At 40.5% G+C, this 23,321-nt stretch overlaps 1 protein-coding gene across 1 annotated transcript in view; it reads right to left on the reverse strand.

The window, feature by feature from the left end:
* Usp13 (ubiquitin specific peptidase 13) overlaps positions 1–23,321 on the reverse strand; it is a 126,051-nt gene that overhangs the window by 55,981 nt on the left and 46,749 nt on the right. Inside the window, 5 exon segments of the mRNA XM_048347066.1 lie at positions 78–265; positions 1,929–2,023; positions 9,592–9,776; positions 12,199–12,341; positions 19,733–19,854. Coding sequence (XP_048203023.1) covers positions 78–265; positions 1,929–2,023; positions 9,592–9,776; positions 12,199–12,341; positions 19,733–19,854 — 733 coding nt within the window.

Consider the following 23,321-nt stretch of genomic DNA (forward strand, 5'->3'; position numbering starts at 1 on the left):
TCCCGAGATGATGAAGCCAGGCTTCCCTAGGGCACGCAGGGCCTTGGTACAGACCTTCTGCAACAGGTGGCACTTACGCTCTCTGGAACTCTGGGATGCTGAAGATGGCCTGCATGACAGAACTGAGATAGCAGCTGTTGCCCAGGTTCTTCAGGCCCGTGTATCCCGGGCCATACATGGGCTTCAACTTCGTTCCAGACTCCTGGATCACCTCCCATTCACTGACCCTCGGCTTCATGTCATTGTCCCGTAGCCCGTTCTCTGTCTGGGGCCAAGACATAAAAAAGAAAAATCTAGAAATGTGATTTCCATTCAAAGCTTGCATCTCATGAATTATGTCTAAGGTCAATGCCTATTTCTGCCTTTCACATGGATTTTAACATAGTTAGAAGGCACTAAGATTGGAGTGGAATGTGCCCCCAAAGTAGAGTTCCCCTAAAAACTACCTCTATGACTGTTGCTATTTTTCAACAATTTACATATAAGTCTAAGAAGACTTTGAAAAATGGTGAAATTGCATAATGATGTGAAGTAGTTAATGTGACAGGAATGTATATTTAGGAATACCTAAAATGGGCCAGGTACAGTAGCTCATGCCTATAATCCTTGCTATGATGGAAGCAAAGATCAGGAAGATCGTAGTTCAAAAGCAGCCCAGATAAAAAGTTGGTGAGACCTCCCACTCAACAACAACAACAAAATAGTTGTGGTGGTGCATGTCTGCAATCCCAGCTATGCAGAGGCACAGATGGGAGGATGTTAGTCCAAGGCCAGTCCCAGGAAAACAACAGGAGACCTATCTGAAAAAATACCCTAAAGCCCAAGGGCTGAGGGCAGCACATGGCACAGGCACTGGAACACCGGCCCAGCAAGCATAAGCTCAAACCAGAGTTTAAAAAAAAATAGCTAGCTTGTAAACGTTACATACATTTTAACACAATTGCATGAAAACATTTTTAAAAGAAAAAAATGAGAATGTAGGAGACTGAATTGGAAAAAAAAGAAGCAAGACTAGGGTAGAGGAAAACATAAAGAAAAGATAGCCAGAGATGACTGTGGGGAAAAGCCACGGGGCTTGGGAGCACTCTTGAAGAGGAGGGGACCTTCGAGACCAGAGAAAAATGAATGAAAAAGTGGGTGCTGTGGGAAAAAGAAGACAATAAGGACACAGGAGAGGGGAATGGCTTGGGAGCAGAGGGCTAAGAAAATATGATTGTTTTTGGTCTGTGTGGTGGTACTGGGGCTTGAACTTGAAGCATGCTTGTGATCTCACTTGGCTTTTTCACTCAAGATTAGCACTCGACCACTTGAGCCACACCTCTACTTCTGGATTTTTGCTGGTTATGGAGAAAAGAGTCTCATAGATTGCCTGCCCCAGGTTGGCTCTGAACAAAGATCTTCAGATCATACCTTCCTGAGATTAGAGGTGTAAGCCACAGGCCCCCAGCTGCCATGCATGTTCAAATGTGATATAGGGGAAGATAGTAGTCAAGATATTAACTTGAAAACACAAGCAACTTTTCCATCAATAATAATGGGTTGCCTTATTCTATCTACTACCCCAGGATCTCTGCTTCCTGAAATTAATCAGGTGATATAGGTCACAGATAATTTTAAAGGTCATCTCTTTTCCCTTTGGTGAACCAAGAATGATTCATGCAACTACCCAACAAAGGAGGCAGAATTTTGCAAGTTAACCCCAAATAAAATTTGATAAGCCACCATTTTACTACAACATAAAAACATCTAAACTGGAAGCCAAAAGAAAATATTAATTCAAGAAGTAACTGTAACAATTCAAACATAAAATCTATGAAAGTCTATGCAAGTTACTGGAATTACATATTACATAAATGAAACAATGGCCTCTCCCTCCCCATCCCCACCGGCCCCCACAAGTTGGGAGAAGAGACAAGAGGGTGCCTCACCCCATGCATGTGAAGCATTTCGATTCCAAAATGCGCCAAGTGCTTGGCCAAATGAGGATCCAAAACAGGTTCCTCTTCTTGAAAAGAATAAACATCTAGAGGGTGAGGAGAAAATAAGCACTGAGATCTGTAATCAAGTCATTCCACATTCAACATACACTTACTGTGCTCCCTCTGTACACGAGGCTCAGGGAACCAATGCACAAAACCTCATGACACCCAACTAAGAGAAAGACAAATAAGCAATCTGCACAAGTAGGTAAATTTTGTAAATATTTTCACCTATCTTGACATTTCAGAAAGTTAAGAAGGGGCTGGGGATATGGCCTAGTGGCAAAGAGTGCTTGCCTCGCATACCTGAAGCCCTGGGTTCAATTCCCCAGCACCACATATACAGAAAATGGCCAGAAGTGGCGCTGTGGCTCAAGTGGCAGAGTGCTACTAGTACCAAGAAGAAAAAAAAAAAAAAAAAGCCATGGCTGGACACTGGTGGCTCACTCCTGTAATCCTAGCTACTGGCTACTCAGGAGGCTGAGATCCAAGAATCACAATTCAAAGCCAGCCCCAGGCAGAAAAGTCCCCCAGGAGACTCATCTCCAATTAACCACCAGAAAACCAAAAGTGAAGCTGTGGCTCAAAGTGGTAAAGCCCTAGCCTTGAGCAAAAGAGCTCAGCAACAGTGCCCAGACGCTGAGTCCAAGCCCCACAGCTGCAAAAAAAAAACAAAAACAAAACAAAAAGAAAGAAAATTGTATGTATTTATTTTACTAAAATCATGGTAGCATAACTCTATGGTTAGGAAGAAGGAGGGGTAAAGGAGGAAAGGGTGATCTGCCAGGGAAGGAGACCTTGGGCCTTTGTTTAGGGAGTGGGGCAGAGAACCCATAATGCCTAAGGTCCAAGTACATGGCTAAAAGGGCCCACACACAATTCCTTTTGTGGAACCTTCTATAATTCTATGGACCCTTCTACATAGAGACCTTCCATCTCCCCGGTCCTCTCACTCCTGCTCTGTTGTTTCTGTGTCCACACTCTCAGAACCGGTGAGAGATCTGAACAGACTTTGTGCTTCTCCAAAGAGCTTACCTGCTAGTCAACACAATGACTCGATATGGGTGACCTCCAGATACCCCAGGGCCTTGCTAACACCCCAGTTCAGTGCTGAGTGGGCAGCTTCTCTCCTCTGAATGCTAATATGCCACTCTTCTCCTTCACACTTTAAACCAATCCTGGCTTCCAAGGAACAGTACAGGGGCTCATTGGAAATGGAAAATCTGGGCCCACCCCACATCTACTGAGTCAGAGCCTGTCTCCCCAAGAGCCCTAGGGACAGAGCAATATTTTAGAAGCATTGCTAAGTTTTCAAAGCTATGGAATGGAATCATCTGCCCTGTGTGTCCTCACAAAGTAAGACAATGTAGAAGAGGAACAGCCTTTCCTAAGCCCATCCTGCAGAGAGGAAAGGAGGCTCATAAATCTTCAAAAATGTCTCCTCACATCCCACAGGTAGCCCAGAACCCAAGTTTCTGACTTCTGGCCCAATTCTCTTCCCTCTACATCAGAATATTCTCTATGTATATCAGGGTACAGATGGTAAGGCAGCATCTAAGCCCATTCTAGGAACAAAAGCAAAAAATAAGCATCACAATTTCTTCACCCTAAAGTTGAAAAATAAAATCCACTACAAGGAAAATAGATACAAAAATAGCATTCATTAGGACAGTAAAAGATACACTGTCAGCAGAGTTTCCTACTTCTTAGAACCCCACCAGAGAAGAGGGAGTCAATGAAGTACAGTAGATTCTTGGGATCCTTGGTCTATACTGAGGTCTGTGGTTTCTCGTGTGCCTCACTGATGAGGAACCACAGATGCTCAGTACGCAAAGTTCAGACCTGCACTGCATTGCAGATGCTGGATTCACTTTTCCCATAACAGCTCCCAACTTCTGCTAAAGACATGCCACCTTTCAACAATATCAAGCTTTCATTTGATCATTCCAATGAAGCCATTAACTTTTACTTTGCCTGCTGGGAAATGTTTGCGTCCAGGGAGGCTTATCTTTACAAAAGGAAGGTAAAGAAGCACTCAGGAGATCACACAATAAACACAACTGCTTCTCCATGTCCACTGAGCTGTATGAAGGAAGTTAAAATTTTATTTTGAAATATTTTTTGATCAAGCTTAGTCAAAACCATGGGTTGGAAATCTACAAATAAGGCACAGACAGTGACCCGATAGCCTATACCTAGAAAGGTAGAAACTCACTAGCCCCAAAAGGAAACAGGTCTTCCTGTTAATAGACTAAACCCTGTGTAGCTTCCTCTTATTTCCCTCTGTGGACAGCAGCCCTCACATATTTATTCAGTATTCTCAAAAGCAAAAAACAATAAACAGAATCCCCACTTCAAATAAGGAAAAAGTTTCCAAAAGGTTTCAATTTTAAAAAAGAAAAAAAAAAGCTCCTTGAATTAACTAACAACTTGGAACAAGTTGTTAGCTGAGAGTTATCAGTTCAATTTTGCTGTTGTTGTTGGTACCAGGGTTTGAACTCAGGGCTTGCACTTGCTAAGCAGACACTCTATCACTATCACCCAAGCCCTTCTTGCTTTCATTATTGTTTGAAAGCAAAACAGTTTTTCCCCAGAGGCTAGTATAGTCTATAATCCTATTTACATTTCCCATGTAGATGAGATGACAGGCAAACACCACCCAGCTCAGCTTTGTATTGGTAGAGATGGGGTCTGGAATACTTTTTGTCCAGCCTGGCTTGAGTCTCCAGATCTGAGTAGCTAGTATGACAGACATGAGCCACCATACTTAGCAACAATGTTTTTAACCTATGACCAATAACAGAAAAACGCCAAGCTAATACTGGCTGAATAGAAAAATAGCACTCTAGGCATTTAAATTTTGCTTCTTATCAACAAATATGATAATTTTGAAGACTTAAAACCTTAAACTTCTAATTATTGCAGTTCTACTAGAAAGTAGTAAGATTTCTAGAATTATCTACCATTTGCATCGGCCTAGGATTTTAAAATAAGCCAAAATCACACAGTCTTCTATGGTTCTTAACCCATTAAGCTCTTGATAAAATAATATTTGCTACCTCTAGTGGTTAAATGCCTAAAGTTATGACATGATTTGATCAGACACTAATCATTTCTTACCCCAATGACAAAAAAAGTTCAGTGAGTATGAGAGAAGAGATCCAAAAATAAACCATGATCCATATACTTGGCAGTCATGAAGGATTTATACATGATAGGTAACTTCTACAACTGTAGGCATTTTCTGGAAAATGCCATCTTACTTGTTTTTCATTAGGTTCATTGGGAAGCTCATTTTATCTCCAGCTTCAGCTTAGCAAAGTCAAATCTTAGCTCAAAAAGTACCAAAGCAAAAACAAATGATAGATTGATAGATTGGTAGGTAGGTAGATAGAAAGAAAGAAAGAAAGAAAGAAAGAAAGAAAGAAAGAAAGATAGATAGATAGATAGATAGATAGATAGATAGATAGATAGATAGATGAGAAATATGTGTGTGTACATATACACATTAAAAGCAACCATCAAGATTAGGACTAAGATTGGAACCAAAATAGAAAATCTGTAAGAAAGAGGGACAGTATTTGTTATCTCTGAATATCTGCTATTAATGAAAATGTATCTCTGAATAAAAAGACTTACTGTTTTTCTTTTCTAGTTTGCTAAATTTACTATAATACTATGATTGAAAAAATGTTATGAAGTAATTCTCACAGACTAAAATGATTTTCTTGGATGGTATGCTGTTAGGAACACTGGTAAGTTTTATTCAACTGCATAGATTTTAATGAGTTAGCTCATTCATTTATTCATTTATTATTCATTATAGTCAACAAATAAAGGCATTTTTTTTTTTTTTTTGGCCAGGGCCTGAGCACTGTCCCTGGCTTCCTTTTGCTCAAGGCTAGCACTCTGCCACTTGAGCTACCGCGCCACTTCTGGCCGTTTTCTGTATATGTGGTGCTGGGGAATCAAACCCAGGGCTTCATGTATACGAGACAAGCACTCTTGCCACTAGGCCATATCCCCAGCCCTGGCATATTTTATATACATAAATATAAATACATATTTACTAAACATAAAATATAGTTATACTGATGACATAATGCTAATAAATAATATACTGTACAATAAAATTAAAATAATCACCAGGGTCCCTGTTCTGTATTAGAAGGAATGCCTGTGTAAAGGACCTCCACAGAAAAACTCGTGGCTGAGATTCAGGTCTGTGAAGACTGAAGGCTCTTTTCCCAGAAAATGGTAGAAAGATAGAGATATACTGCAATAGGTTCTTGTATTTAAAAAGAAAAGAAAGGTCTAGGTATGTGGCTCACATGGTAGAATACATGCCTACCAAGCACACGGTCCTGAGTTCAAGCCCTCAATACCACACACACATACACACACACACACACACACACACACACACACACACACAAACTATGGCAGATAACAGATTTATATTATTTGTACTTATTGTTTTGTTTTTATTTGATTTGTTGTTTTTTGGTTTTTTGGGGTGTGTGTGTGTACATCTGTGTGTGTGTGTGTGTGTGAGAGAGAGAGAGAGAGAGAGAGAGAGACTCTACTGAAGATTTAACACAGGGCCTGGGCACTGTCCCTTAGCTCTTTCACTCAAGTCTGGCACTCTACTACGTAAGAGCTTGACTGGCTAGAGATAAGGTTTCACAAGCTTTCCCTAGGCTGACTTAGAATGGCAATCCTCAGATCTCAGCTTCCTGTGATTATAGGCATGAGGCACTAACTTAGGTTAATATTTTTAATAAACAAAGAGTTCTTAAAATCTAGTATACATATGCATAATAGAGAAATCAGTCATAAAACATACAAGTGACAATAGGTTTGCCCTCACTAAAAAAGCAAACAAAACATGATACCAGATAAGAAAACATTTCTAAAAGCCTCAACACCTGACACTATCAAGAATTTGTTGAAATACACTACTGATAGGAATGTAAATTATGACCACCATTTATAAGACAAACTTGGCAAATGAACATTTTTAAGATTCAACTCATTTTCATAGGAATTTGTCCTAAAGAAACAAACAGCCAAAGATTTACATCTATACAAAGATGTTCATTAGAATAAAAAAAATCAAAGTCTAAGGCTTCAGAGCAGAAAAAATGAAATAACGTATAGAATCATCATGAAATAGTAAAGAACACTAAATCACATGAAAATATATAACATAAGAAAAATAAAAAGTAAAACTTTACTTCAGTCTGTTCAAATTTTCATGAAAACGTGGTGTAAGAACATGAATTGATTAAGGCCTTAGAGAAAGGAAAAGCTTAAAAAATATAAATTTGTCAACACCCATTTCAATATTCATTCAATACTCATTTGTCTAGAAGATATACTACTTTTGATTTTTAATTTATTTAGGCATTTCTCCTTATTCCCTAGATATTATCCTGAACATGTTTCTTGTACTATCAAGAGTAAAATACCACCGGCGCTAGTGACCTGTAATCCTAGCTACTCTGGAGACTGAGATCTGAGGATCATTGTTCAAGGCCAGCCCGGGCAGGAAAGTCCATACGACTCTTATCTCCAATTAGCCACCAGAAAACTGGAAGTAGCACTGTGGCTTAAGTGGTAGAGTGCTAGCCTTGAGCTAAAGAGCTCAAGAGCCCAGACCCAGAGTTCAAGCCCCACGACCAAAAAAAAAAAAAAAAGAGTAAAATCTTTCCTTCCTCAAATAGAAAGCAAGGAAGCTTTAGATTTGTCTAAATGCCAGTTTGAAAATATTTCCCACTAGAAAAAAAAAGATCTGGAATAATTAGAGCCCCATAGAGAATAAAATTAATCTTTGCCTTCATCATAGATGTATCAAAGTAGAACATTTAAATGTTACATACCAGCTGTTTGACAAAAACATCTGTAACTGATAAGTGTAAAATTTTGAGTGTTATAGCAATATTAGTAAGACATGGCCCTACTTTGGAACAACTAAAAAATATAGAAAAACTAAGTCACAGCCACAAATTTTTAGTCCTGATCAAAGCTGTTCTGAGAATTGGATTTTTAATAACTCGTCCTATTTTTTAAAACTACACAAAACATGCCAGGTGCCAGTGGCTCATGTGTAATCCTAACTACTCATGAGGCCTCTGAGATATGAGGATTGTGGTTCAAAGCCAGACCAAGCAAGTCCATGAGACTCCTATCTCCGATTAACCCCCAAACAGCTGCAAATGGAGCTATGGCTCAAGTAGTGGAGTGCTAGCCTTGAGTGCAAAAGCTCAGGGACAGAGTCCAGGTACTGAGTTCAAGCCCCAGTACCAACAAAAACAAAAACAAACATCCACACTAAACATGAAAGAAAGTAGGAGAATCTAAATTTCAATAGTCTTCTCTTGCAATTTTATTAAAAGAACTCCTGTATTTAGAAACTATCTCTCTAACCCCTAGAAAAGCCACAACGATCTCATATAACAGTTTTTCAGTAGCCATTATGAAGCAATAATGACCAATGCTGGCTAAGCACTATCTGCAACCCTGACTCAAATGCATTTCCTGAATTTCCTCTTTAAATCCTGGAAGAGTCAAGTGAAGATCTGCTGTATACAAGTTCACTTGCTGAACCTGGGAACCAGTGCAGCTACTTTTCTCCAATGAGTTAAAATAATTCCATGAAATTTGGAATTTGTGAAACCAAAGAATCCTGACATGACATAATTGCCAGCCTTCAATTATAAAATAAATGCAAAATTAAACCAGCTCTGCTTAGCAAGAGTTGATGAGAAGTATCTCCTAGTGAAAAGCCTTTGACCATTAACTCTAAAGAAAGTTTAGCTCCATCATAAAAAGATAACTAAGAAGAGAAAACAGTTTCTTTGTTCTCTTAAAGCATCATGTTACCATAGAGCAAAGAACAGAGACTAAATAAAGCTGGTGATTCAGAGGAGCCCGGGCTAAGGATTGGTCTTGACCTGGGTTTGATAAAAATTTTCAAAACTAACTGGGAGGTGGTTTCATATAGCTACTACTCAATATTTAAATTTTTCATTCTTGACCTAATATTAGTTCATTTTCCATCACAAAATGGTAGAGGAATTAACTATACACACAGGACCCAAACTAACTCTATAGATTATGACCGCAGAAAGAAACAATTGATTCTGAAGCTGATGAATCCTTCAAAGAATGCGAACATCATAATGCCTGGATATTTCCCACACTCAACACAGAGAAGTCTTTAAAACTCATTTCTCAACCATTAATCCACTTATTCCTAAATACTATTTCTCATAATAAATTGTAGTCTCCTCCTACTGTTTTCCTAATGTCTATAATGATTCCATTATTATGCACATTCACTTCACAAACCCTGTTTCCTGCTACTATTCCAGCCAAAGGTAAACAAAAGCACAGTAACTTGCCATAGTACTGTGTCCCAACGTGCTAAATGTTTTGTGCTTCTAAGTGTTCTTACAATAGAAATCTGAAATTATGGGAGGCTAGAAAAGTTGCCAAGTTAACTCACAGTTAATAGGTAAAATCAGGATTCAAATTTGAGTTGAGTTCAGAGATTGGTTATCTGTAAGAAGTCACTTCATGTTCCTAAATTCATCCAAAGCATACTCACCTGCCCCATCAGGAGTGATGGTTCCCAGCTTCACAGCCAGAGGGTACCCCATGTCTCTGTAATGCTCCAGTGCATGCCCGTTGCCCCCAGAGCTGTCAAAGAACCACTTTCCACACAGGACAGAGCCATCGGTCAGATTCAACCAAAGGTTCTCTCGCAGGTCACACCTGGCACACTTCCAACCACTAGAAAGTCATCAGAGAGTGGTCAGAAGAGGCAGACCACAGCAACAACAATAAAAAAAATCTAACAGGTAAGAAAGCAGCAGGTCACAGGACACCCTCAATAAAATAACAGAGACTGGGGCTTCCCACTTTCTCCCCGCCCCCCAAAAAAATAAAACCTTATGACTATTATATGAGACTTGGAACTGTTTAGGCAGATAGGGACAGACAGCATCCAAGTGGGGGCAGCACTGTCTCATCTTTCTAGAGGACCCTGAGGAAAATGGAGGAGGCTCATGGAGTCAGCCTCACCTCCTCTTCCAAACAACCTTGGAAGCAGAGAGAACCCAGTGGAGCCTACACTCCTTCCTCTGGAAAAGTCAAGGTAATGACTTGGAGAAAGCAAAGACCTTGATGACTCTGAAGCAGACCTAGGCAGGAGACAAGTGCCCCCCGCCCCTTGGGATGAGGTAGAAAGTGACTCAAATCTCTAGATGCGAGAGCAACCGAGACTCACCAAAAGGACTATGAAAGAGAGGCCCACAAGTCTACAATGGGGCTACCAATTTCTAGGCCTCACTTTGTACCCTCTTACGCTGAGAAGTCTAAACTCTCCTCCTCCTCTTCCTCCTCATCCCTTCCTCTTCCTTGCCTAGGAATCCCATGGGTAAGACTTCCTATGGCACAAGGGAGCCCTTCCCATCAGGGCTTCAGGTTGGGGGCTTATACCAACCTACCAATATCTAAAAGGCCTTTCCTCAGTTTCCTATGCAGTCTCACTCCTACTGTCAAATAAACATTGCCTCTGCTCCCACTCCCACTGACTCATAATTCTCTACCTGATGGACCCCCTCTTCAGATAAGTCTGCTCCTTTTGCTTTCCATTCATTTGGCTCCTTAAAGCTCTCAAGTTCTTACCCTGCCTTCTGTGTCCTCTCTTTCAATTTGTCAGATTGAGACAACGAACCCAAACCCTAGATGATGATTACCACTTCCAGAACCATTCAGTTCTCTACCTGCCTCCCAAATTGGACTAGGCCCTCTCAGCATTTCCAAAATGCTCTTTAACTTTAGAAAACTAACACAGGACATGGAGGATAGGAGGGAGGTCATTTCCTCACGATCCTCATGTGAGGGACAGACGGCAGAGTTTGACACGTGGCAAACACTGAGGTTCCCATGTGTCTAAGCATATGCAACTCTGAACCATTAGCCACACATGGTGAAACTAGTCTAAATAAACCCCCTTCCTGCAGTCTGGATCTGGACAGTCCCTCAAGTGTCCGTGTGTTGAGGGCTTAGTCCCCAGTGTGGCATTATATAGAACCTTTCACAGGTTGGGGTTTGTGAGAGGTCTTTCAGTCTTTTGGAGGACTACAAATGGGACATTGGAACCTGGACCCCTTCTCTTCCACTCCCCGTGCATCCCCCCATGCATTCCAACCCACCACAATGTAAGGTCTCAGCACTGTGGCCTCCAAAACTATGAGGCCAAAGAAACGTCTTACCTTGTTAAGTTGATTTATCTTAGGTATTTGATATAGTAACAGAAAGTAACAAATCAATGGGGAAAATTAACTAAGTATGAAATATCTGCTATATGTTATGGAATTTACAGAAAGTTTTATCTTAATTGTAGTCAACATTGACTAGCATTGACTAGCTTGAGTGTTACTATCTGTATTTCTACAAGGAGAGAAACTGAGGCCCAGAAGTGATGTGTCTTTCCTAAGTGCACAAAGAACACAGAGAAGTAGAGTCAACCAAATCAGAAGCTTCCTATTCCCTCTGCTCTTGTCCTCCAGGACTCACCCCTGTAAACACACCAGCAGTAAGGAGGAGGACACTACTAATGCAACCCAAGGATCATTTCTGCCAAAATGTGACAACTAACCACTGTTTTAGGTTGAGTCCCCCTACAACAAATGTAAATGACTTGTGAGGCAGGTACCCTGGAGGAGTAAGACAAATGGACAGGGAAGAACCAGAAGCCAGGATAAGGCATGTCAATGACCTACTATGAACAGCTGGGACTCAGGCCAGCTGGGGACTAGGAAGACAAGCACCCCCGGCCTGGAGAACAGGAAGCTGGGTACTTTCTACCTCCTCCATGGCTCCTGTCAGGGCTGTTCCAGGAGGGAAGGGAGCTTTTACTCTGTGGCACTGTCTTTCCATGCCTGCCCAGCTGGCTTCTGCAGGGGGAGAAGCCCTGTAGCAGAGCGCATGTGTCTGCAACTGGCAGCCTCGGTGTGGAAAAGGGCTTAGGGCTATGTGCTGCGCAAGTTGTGTATCTATTACAAAGGTGCAATTTTAGACTACTGGCCTTATTCTTAGTGAAAGGTATCTGGTAGAATATATATATATATCTGTTAATTCAGAGAATAGCTAGAAAACTTTGGCCAGTTTTAGAGGCTAAAGTTCCATTTTGCTATTTGACTCTGACCTTGGAGGAATCCTGACTCCATTATCCAACTGTGTGAGGTCGTTGGCATATTTAGACACTGGCAGTTCATTTTCCCACGTGTCTGAGTCTTGCTTTCTGTATGGAGATTTTGAGCTGAGAACTGCATCACAAGCAATTGTTACCTATAAGACAAACCCAGAGAGAACATTTTTTTAAATTAAGAAGAAAGAGGAGGTAACAAACAGTACAAGAAATGTACCCAAGGCCTAACATATAAAACTGTAACCTCTCTGTACATCAATTTGACAATAAACTAAAAATAAATAAATAAATAAATAAAGTAGTAAAAAAAAAAAAAGGTTTGCGAGAACAGCAACTTGTAGAAAATGAATTTTAAAGTTTATTCATAAATATGTCTGAGATGAATAAAATTCAAGCAACAGTTACCTGGAGAGTAAGATCCCAGTTTTCTGTACTTTCCTATAAATCTGGCTAGGTTTTGTTCTACTGTATAGTCTGGAGTATTGATTGGCAAATGATTCAAGGAACCAAATTCAGTTTGTAGACTCAAGCTTAGAGGTCAGAATGAACAGTTCCTACTACTTAGTCATTGGGGTGAAAAGTAGGAAGTGAGCAAATTACAAGGGTGGGGCTGAAGCACAGGAATACCTAGGATTCTCCCTAAGGGTCTGATTCCCTCCTAACCAATGTACACTGGGATATTCAAGATTCCCAACTCATCAGAGAACTGTGTGTTGTCAAGGACATTTGAATGGAATATACACAGCCTGGTTCCATTTCCTAATCTGGTGCAAATGTGACTTTGGACAGGGACAGGCCTAGGTGTCTCCGCGCCCCATGTCACCATGAGCAAATCTGTGAGGTCCTGCTTGGCACCAACTGCCTTCTCCCAGACCCATAAGCTTATTATCACCTTTTCTGCTCTCTGAATGCCATTAGCTATTTCTAGCCCTCTTTAGGAAACATTCAGGCGGAAAGCAGCTTGACAGTTTCTCACGTCTACACAGAGTTAGCACAAGGCCCAGCAATTCTACAACTAAACATATACCCAACAGATATGAAAACATGTAACCACACAAAAACTTGCAAACAAATGTTCATAATATTTTTACAATTAAAGAGAAACAAATCTGATACCGATCAGTGATAAGCAGATTATAAAATGAAATGTAGTAGGTTCATACAATGGAATCTTTTAGCAATAAATGGAAATGAAATACTGATGCATGCTACAACATGAATACATCTTGAAAATATATGCTAAATGAGAAGGCCATTCACAAAGGAAAGCATATTTTATGATCCCACTTATATAAAGTGCCCAAAGAGATAAATCCATAGACACAAAAAAAGGTTAGTGAGACAGGGATGGGGTTTGAAGAATGTTAACTAATGGTGTGAGGTATTTGGTAGGACAGCAAACATTTGAAAACCAGGTAGTGGTGATGGAGGTTCAACCTGCTAAATATAATTAAAGCACTTTCAAATTATAAACTAAATTTTATAATAAAAAGAAAATTTGTGTTCTACGTCACTACCATTCTGTACCATTTGTTCATCTGCCACTGACCCAACCACTCAGCCCAGAAGCATCTGCTATAAATCCTCTGTCCCTGATGAAACTGAAACATACCTCCTTTCCACTTCAGCCTCCCCCATCCCACCCACCATTGTGGCTCACCACTGTGACCACAACAGCCTTACACTCAGTCTCTTTTCTTCCACATATGTCCCTCTTCCCTTCCCAGTGATCTGCTATGAAAATTAGATCCCACCATTCCCCAGTGTGAACTCCCCACTGTCATACTTAACAGTACCAGTGGATGACACTCAGCTGGGCAAAGGCAGGAAGAAAGAAGGGCCAGGCTTAGTGCTCTAAGCCCCTTTCCAATTGTGTGAGTCTGAACCATGAATCCTTAGCACTTCTGACACAGCATCCTAATCTTTTCAGTCTAGCTTGTTATAGCATCCTTATTTATTTCGCTGACTACCCTGATCATGTCTCTCTCTTCCTCTGAATTTTATCAACTCCCCTTTTGACCATTACATCATTTTTAGGTATTCTGGTTTACAATGCATGAGGATTTTCAACAAGATTCAGATGTAATCTTCTCTTTTTCCTTTGAATATCCTTCCTAGTAAAACTCCTACAATTTCCTTAGACTTGAGGCCATGTACAAATCCAGTGCTTTTGGAATAATATCAAAAAATCATTCCAGGGGCTAGGAATATGGCCTAGTGGCAAGAGTGCTTGCCTTATATACATGAAGCCCTGGGTTCAATTCCTCAGCACCACATATATAGAAAAGGCCAGAAGTGGTGCTGTGGCTCAAGTGGAAGAGTGCTAGCCTTGAGTTAAAAAGAAGCCAGGAACAGTGCTCAGGCCCTGAGTTCAAGCCCCAGGACTGGCAAAAAAAAATCATTCCAAGTCCATTTTTATGGGTCATAGCTGAAGATCAGAATCAACCATCTTATAATCTACATTATGAATTATTTTTCCTGGACTTTTTATCTGGAGATACTGAGTCTCTATAGACCTCAAGTTCAGAGATGCACCAGAACTAGCTCATACTGTCTCATAAGTGCTGGTGATTAAATGTTAAGAAATGTTGCATTCCTATTAATCACAATAGCCAAGAAACTGAAAAACAATCTAAGTGTCCGCCAGCAGCTGGTCAATGGATAGAGAAAATTTCGTACAAATGTACAATGAAATAGCATTCCTCCTGAAGAAAGGGAGGGAGTGAAGGAGGGAGGGAGGAAAGGAGGGAGGGGAAGAAAGGGCAGAGGGAGGAAGAGGAGGGAAGATAGGATGGAACTGGAGATCATTTGTATGTTAAACAAAATAGGCCAGACATAAAAACACAAGCACTACATGATCAAACTCATATGCAGGACATAAGAAGCTGAAGTTACAGGACTTGAAGTAGGTGGTAACTAGCAGAGGCTGAGAAGAGTGGCAGAGAGAGCCCTGGAAAGGTTGGTTAGCCAATCGAAGATAAATTTAGGTAAGAGCAAAAAGTCCTGGTGTACTATTGTACCCTGTGGTGGAAATAGACAAGCACATATTTCAAGAAGTTAGAAGAAAGGATTCTGGTTATTTTCACTACTAAGGAATGATAAATGGGGGCTGGGAATGTGGCTTAGCGGTAGAATGTTTGCCTAGCATGCATGAAGCCCTGGGTTCAATTCCTCAGCACCACATAAACAGAAAAAGCCATGAGTGGCGCTGTGGCTCAAGTGGGAGAGTGCTAGCCTTGAGCAAAAAGAAGCCAGGAACAGTGTGCAGGCCCTGAGTTCAAGCCCGAGGACAAGAAATAAAGGAAGGAAGGAAGGAAGGGAGGGAGGGAGGGAGGGAGGGAGGGAGGGAGGGAGGGAGGAAGGAAGGAAGGAAGGAAGGAAGGAAGGAAGGAAGGAAGGAAGGAAGGAAGGAAGGAAGGAAGGAAGGAAGGAAGGAAGGAAAAATGATAAATGGTGGATTGGACACTGGTGGCTTGGGCCTGTCATCCTAGCTATTCAGGAGGCTGAGATCATAGGATTAACGTTTGAAGTCAGCCCAGGCAGGAAAATCTTGAGACTCTTACCTCCAATTAACCACCAGAAAACTGGAAATGGAGCTGTGGCTTAAAGTGGTAGAGCACTAGTCTTGAATACAAAGGCTCAGTAACAATGTCCAGGCCCTAAGTTCAAGCCCCACAACTGACCAAAGAGCAACAGAGAGAGAGAGAGAGAGAAAAGAAAGGAAGGATAAATGTTTAAAGTTACAGATATATTAAACTTGGTTTAAGGAGATAAGAATAGTGGTGCATACTTATGATCCCAACACTCAGGGGCTAGGGGAAGAGGGGAGAAGGGACCACAAGTTTGAGATCTTGTCTCAAGAAAAAGAAAAATTTAAACCATGACACAGTACACATATGTACTGAAATAGCAAGTGGTACTGCATTGACATGGTCGTTTTTATTTATACGTAGCAAGTAAAAGAAAAAGGTAAAGAAATTCTTTCAAGAGGCTTGTTAAACGCAACCATTATTAAATTACATAGACTTACAAGTATCTTCTACGAAGGTAACATATCCAAAGAATCCTTATTTCCTGGTTATTTTGTTAAATCTTACATTATCTGCATGCTGTTGAGCCGGATAATGGAGATTCCAGAAAGCAGTTCGCTACCACCCCACTCCTCCCAGAACCACATTCAAGACCACACTCAGTGATGTCACACTGTTACCCTGACATCAGCCATGGAAATGTATCCACTCAGAAATCAGCATACACTAACAAGCAGGCTGGTTCCCTCAGCAGCCTAGAGTGGCTCATTGCAATCATGCTGTTGCTCCTGTTCCTGATTTTGAAAATGAAAGCACTAGATCTTCATTTTTAGGCTTAAAGATCCTTGTTGTGAACTCTGCATCATTCATAGTTCATTTGACTATCTGGTAGATTCTACAGAATAACTCTCTCAACTGAAATTGTTCTGAGTAAAGACACTTGAGATGAAGAAAGAATCTCTTTATTGGATGGTTTTCGTTTTGTTTCTGTCTTTGTTGTTTCTGTTTTGTTTCATTCTGGGGTTTTTTTGTTGTTTGTTTTTTGTACTGGTACTGGGGCTTGAACATAGGGTCTGGGCGCTGCCCCTTAGCTTTTTCACTCAAGGCTGGCCGACTACCACTTGAACCACAACTCCACTTCTGGCTTGAGATAAGAGTCTCACAGATTAATCCAGAGTTGTTGAATGTGCTTTGTTGATGCTTGTGTTTCTGAAGATGTTTGCAACAGAACAGGCAGCCTTCCTGTATAAGACAGCCTTCCTGATTGAAAGAGAGAGAGAGAGAGAGAGAGAGAGAGAGAGAGAGAGAGAGAGAGAGAGAGAGAGAGACTCACAAACTTATGTGGCTAAACTGGCCTTGAAGCTCAATCCTCAGATCTCACCCTCCTGTGTAGCTAGGATTACATGGGCATGAGCCACTTACACCGACTCTTATTGGATATTTTTAAAACGTGTGTGTGTGTGTGTATGCTGTGTGTGTGTGTGTGTTGTGTCCTAGTTCTGGACTTGAACTCATAGCCTGGATGTTTTTCCTGAGCTTTTTTTTAAAGTATATTTTATGCTGTATTGAGTTTTAATTCACAGTGAAATCATTCAGATATTTCTTTTTTTTTTTCTTTTCTTTTTTTTTTTTTTGTCCAGTCCTGGGGCTTGAATTCTGGACCTGGACACTGTCCTTGAGCTTCTTTTGCTCCAGACTAGTACTCTATCACTTGAGCCACTGCATCACTTCCAGCTTTTTCTGTTTATGTGGTGCTGAGGAATTGATCTCAGGGCTTCATGCATGCTAGGCAAGCAGTCTACCACCAAGCCACATTCCCAGCACTGTTCCTGAGCTTTTGTGCTCAAGGCTAGCACTCTAGACTTGAGCCACAGCTCCACCTCTGGCTTTATGGTGGTTAACTGGACATATGAGTCTCATAGACTTTACTGCCTAGAGTTGGCTTGAAACCCTGAGCCTCAGACCTCTGCTTTCTGAGTAGCTAGGATTATAGGTGTGAGCCACTAGGGTCTAATTCTGTTCTCTATTCTTAAATTATTTCTTTAAAGTAATAAAGTTCTCACTTTAAATTATTCTAAAGCACATTTAAAAGTATGCTATGTACAACTACACAAAACTAATAAAATTAGCAAAAAAGAAATTATAACTTGCTGGATTTGGATTTATATACACTTTCCATTTAAATAGAACATTTATACTTCAAGTCATGCTCTAGATATACAAATGATTTGAGAGGATTTTTAATTTAATTTTTCATATAAAAACTATCCTATTTGAATGAAAGAAAAATGTTGTCTCATGACACTTATTCACAGTATGCTTCTTCTTTCCAATAGCAAAATGTCAGTAAGAATTCTCAGTGCTACAGGGACGTAAACTTTAGTATATAATTCCAGGTAATGAGATGAAGTAAGACAACATTCTGTCTGCTAATACATTTAGTCCCTGGCAATGGCCACATGAGTCAATACAGAGAATCAGAGAGAGCAAAGAATATTTAATGTAACTCTCCCATGCTTCTATGACCACTGCCTACTTCATACTGAAAGGGAAAAGCCACAGCAAAAAGTACACAGAATTCAGACCTAACGTGGATTTGACTAAAAGAGGTTAAGTGGTAGAAACCTAGTCTCTGATGACATAAAAATCCTAAGCACAAATGTCCTATTTTGGCAGCAGCAAGTGAGCAGATGGCTGCAGACAGTCATGGAACATCCAGAAGACTCTGAGTCTGTGGCCTTGGCTTTGGTTCTGGCATAGTTTGAGACGAGAAAGAATGAACTGGTATGTCCAAATCCAGCCTGGCCTGACCTGGCTGCCATCTGCACCTGCAGTCAGGTTCTGAAAAGTCAGAGAGAGGAAAAGAAGAGATGAAAGGAAGACTATGGAATGGTAGAGACGATATGCAAAAAAGGAAATGGCATGGTAAACACCATGCCCCTGCAGAAATTCTCACTCCACTTAAAAGGTTCAAGCACCAAAGGAAAGACAACAGCTGTGGCCCGTGCCTTCAGTCTTTGCTGACTGAGGCTGACATCAGGAGGATCAAGGAAGGAGGTCAGGTGGGCAAAGAGTTTGGCATACAGGAGAATCCTAATCCAGGCCACCCAGTCAAAATGGCCAAGACCTTATCCCCAAAATAACCAGAGGGAAAAAAGACTAGATATGTGACTCGAACACTAGTAAGCATGAAGCCCTGAATTCAAACCCCATTTATAACACTCAAATAAAGAAAAACCCTCTGGAATCAAATGGTTCTGGAAAATTAAAATCTTTCTGGAGACACGAGTTTAAAATAAAGGAAAAGGAAGAAATGAGATAGTAGAGGGAGAAAGAAAGCATACTAGCTCAAAAATCATTGAGAATAGTCTTAGTCCTTACAGGGAGCAAAACTGTGAGAACTTACATTTTCCCAGAGTTCCCACAGACCTGGGGCTTGTTAACGTCTGGCTCTCTTTGTAACTATATGGCTTTGTTGTGAAAGTATAATATTTAATGTTTCCAAACATTAAATTCTTATAGTATTATAATTAAAAATATTAGAACATTTAATGTTTCCAAACAAATCCTTATGTGGAAGGACAAAATGATTGAAAATACTGTCATCTCTGTGATCATAAGAGAGTCCTTGTTAGCACTCCCTATGCATAGGAGATGCACCTTTGAAAATTAAGCAACAGACTGGGACCAGGAGAAAAGAAGTCAGCCCATCCTAGAGAAACCTAGAATCATGAGCATTGAAGCTTGCGAGGCATAGAATAAAAGGAAAAAGACCGCCTGACAATATTGGAAATGCAACCTTGTGAAGCTGTTGTCACAGAAGCAGTATGTTCATTTCATGCTTGGTCTTCTCCATTTCTCCCATTCAACCCATTCCCTCCCCCACCCTTACAGCACACACACACACAGCACACACACACACAACACACACACACACACACACACACACACACCTGACAGAGTCACGCGCATCTAGCTAGCAGCTGTGCACACTCACTGACCAGGGCTGGTAACTCCTCAATATTTGGTAGTGCTATTTCATAGTGGTCTGGGAATATAACAAGTTTGGCTTCATCTTCATATTCATAATCGTCGCTATTTAAGTCATCATCAGTATCTAGATCTGAGGAGAAAACAAAAACAAAGAACGGAAAGTGAGGCGGGGAATGTCCCACATCAAGGCAGCACATGGTGGAAAGCCAGAAAGTCACAGGATGAGACACCAAAGACATGACATTACAGTTTCCAATCTAAAATGATCATCCACCCACCCCAAACCAGAAATGCCAGGCCCTGCCCTCTTCCATGAGCTCTGTATGTTTATTCATAGTGACAGATATATTAAGAAGATAGGGTCGGGGCTGGGGATATAGCCTAGTGGCAAGAGTGCCTGCCTCGGTATACCCGAGGCCCTAGGTTCGATTCCCCAGCACCACATATACAGAAAACGGCCAGAAGCGGCGCTGTGGCTCAAGTGGCAGAGTGCTAGCCTTGAGCGGGAAGAAGCCAGGGACAGTGCTTAGGCCCTGAGTCCAAGGCCCAGGACTGGCCAAAAAAAAAAAAAAAAAAAAAGAAGATAGGGTCATATCATATAGCCTTGTAGTCAGAATAAATATGCATGCTAGATATGGAATTCATAAAGACTTTTCAAAGAATAGATTATTAATTATGATGCTTGGGGTCTCATGGCAACTGATTTCACACAAATGGACTAAAATATAGGAGAAAGTACATGGGCTTAAGAGTAAATAAACCTAAGTTCAATATGGAACCCAAAACTCATTGTTACTTTGGGTGAGTCACAAACTCTAATCCCTACAATTTCCTCAGCTTCAGTATCTCACAAAGTTTATGTAAGAGGTGAGAAATAGTAGACAAGAGACCTGGCACAAAATGGGTAGTTGATAAATGGTAGCTATTATTTAAAAATCAAATCACTCTCTCTGACACTTGTCCATTTTTGTCTCTCTCACTCATGGTCACTGAGACCGTACACAGTACACTAGAGTGGAAAGCTCATCATGCAAGCATCGTGTTTCCTCTGACTGCAGAGAATTCTCAGTAAGATGAGCTTCTCCAGCTGGTTGTCCATCAAGTTCTCACCATGATCTGGGTAATCTCTGCTAAAGGTTAGGTGAAGCCTCAAGGGAACCTCTTGTCACAATATTTACACAGACATTTTGGCCTTGCATTCATGGGGATGCCAGCATCCAAGGTCATGTTTGTGTATTCGAATTGTGTATTGGAACTATGGTGACAAAAAATAGTTTGGCTTTATACTCTACTCTCACAGACAAACCCACACACAAACAGAGGACAAACACATGCAGAAGCAGTGGCTCTGTGAATGAAAGTTATACTGTAGTGGGCCCTGGGGCCACTGCCTGTGAATCAAAGGCTTAGATTCTGTAGTTATCTGACATGACTTCAGCAAAAATCTGATATATTTTTATACACATTTTTGCCCTTAAATTCTCAAAAGTGGAACAATTTTGAACAAAAAATAAGATACAGCGCATACCAGTAGCTCATGCCTATAATCCAAGCTACTCAGAAGGCTGAGATATGAGGCTCAAGGTTAGAAACCAATGGAGACAGCAAAGTCCATGACTTATCTCCAAATAACCAGCAAAATGCGAGAAGGGGAGACGTAGCTCAAGTGGTAGAGTACCAGCATTGAGCAAAACAGCTAAAAGACAGCACTCAGATCCGGAATTCAAGCCCCAGTACCAGGACATAAGCAAATAAGTAAATACATAATTAAGTGAATAAATTTTAATAAAATATTCTAAATATGAAGAAGAAAAAACAAAATAAAGAACAAGACAACATTGCTAGATAACCATAAGAGACCAATCTGAAAAAAAGCAATTTTAAAGAAAATTCTGTTAGTTTAATAAAGATATTGTGGAAAGTGAATTATGCAATTTGTGGGTAGGATGGAGAGCAAAGTGAGGGAAAGCAAAGGTAGGGGTGACATCAAAAAGGAAATGTACGGACTGGGGATATGGCCTAATGGCAAGAGTGCTTGACTCATATACATGAAGCCCTGGGTTCGATTCCTCAGCACCACATATATGGAAAATGGCCAGAAGTGGCGCTGTGGCTCAAGTGGCAGAGTGCTAGCCTTGAGCAAAAACAAGCCAGGGCAGTGCTCAGGCCCTGAGTCCAAAGCCCAGGACTGGCCAAAAAAAAAAAGGAAATGTACTTCTTACCCAACTTATGAAATGATAACCCTTCTCTACAAGAACCTTAATAATAACAATAAAATTGTACTTTAAAAAAATGAAGAAAGCAATACAGATATTTATTTAAAGGAAATAATTTAAACAAACAAATTTTAAAAGCATTCCATGTATTATAAAAACTGAATGCCCCAATATCTATAATTTTTTAAAAAACTGAACCTAAATGTTCAAGAATATTTAACTCAATAGAATATTATTAAAATAATAGTTATTTGGGAAATGCAGAAGTGTGAAAGTGCTCTGTTAATGATAAAACTACAAAATTAATCTTCACTGTAAGGACAATTTATTATAATGCTCTCAGACAAAAAAATATGAGAGGAGATTTAAATAAATGAGAAAAAATGGTGAGTAATGTTAGATCACTAAAGTACAAATCTTTTTATTTTGTGTATAGCTCTTTACTACAGAAAATGTAGTCACTTAATATAAATTAAAATCTTCATGGACTAAGAAATAAATAAGCAATAAAGTACAAACAATCCTGCTCTGGCGTTTACAAGCTCTGTAACCCTGGACGAGTTCTTTCCAAGTTCATCTTCTCCACAAGTAAGTGAAGGATTACATCTACAGCCAAGATTTTTAAAACAAAACTAGACAGAGTTCTAAGGCACTGTGGTACAGATCTGGTGAGTCCTGGGTCTCCACAAGTAATAACTGACACCATCATCGTCTCTGTTGCCTTCTCTGTGTTCCTAACAATTAAGACAATCAAAACTTCTTCCTCTCTCTGGCTCCTCCAGCCCTAAAGCAATGGAAATAAGCTGCAGGGACACCATGGCATCGTGGGGCACATTCCACACCATCAGAATATGGAGAACATACGACCTTCAACTGCTCCTAGACGGCAAGCTCAGAGAGGGAGACAGACATGCAGCCAGTTTACCTGCCACATTTCAAGCTCCTGCACAGAGCCATGCAAACACTGCCCTGTACAGCTATCTGTGAAGGGGATCGAACAGCACTGGCACACGGTGAGGCGAAGGAAGAACACGAAAACACTTGCTGTGGGGAACTCCCGTGAATCTGATCAAAGCATGTTACGTGCATGGACAAAAATGTCACTATGAAACTCCTTTATACCATTGGTTTATGCTAATAAAAAACTGCTGTGTTGCTTTATTTATTGCCACTAATCTGTACTTTAAAAAAGCAAGACTTGTCAGGCAAAAAAAAAAAATTGTTGTTTTTAATGCTTCTTGATACCTAAAAGTTCACCTAAGAATTACACACTTGAGAATAAATTTGCCTTCAATAGCAAAGGCTGATCCATGGGTAAGATGTAATAAAAATGAGTAATGACATACATATCATGGAGATCCCTATCTACGATGAGTTGAGG

The sequence above is a fragment of the Perognathus longimembris genome, chromosome 5 (assembly GCF_023159225.1).
Source record: "Perognathus longimembris pacificus isolate PPM17 chromosome 5, ASM2315922v1, whole genome shotgun sequence".
Taxonomy (NCBI): domain Eukaryota; kingdom Metazoa; phylum Chordata; class Mammalia; order Rodentia; family Heteromyidae; genus Perognathus; species Perognathus longimembris.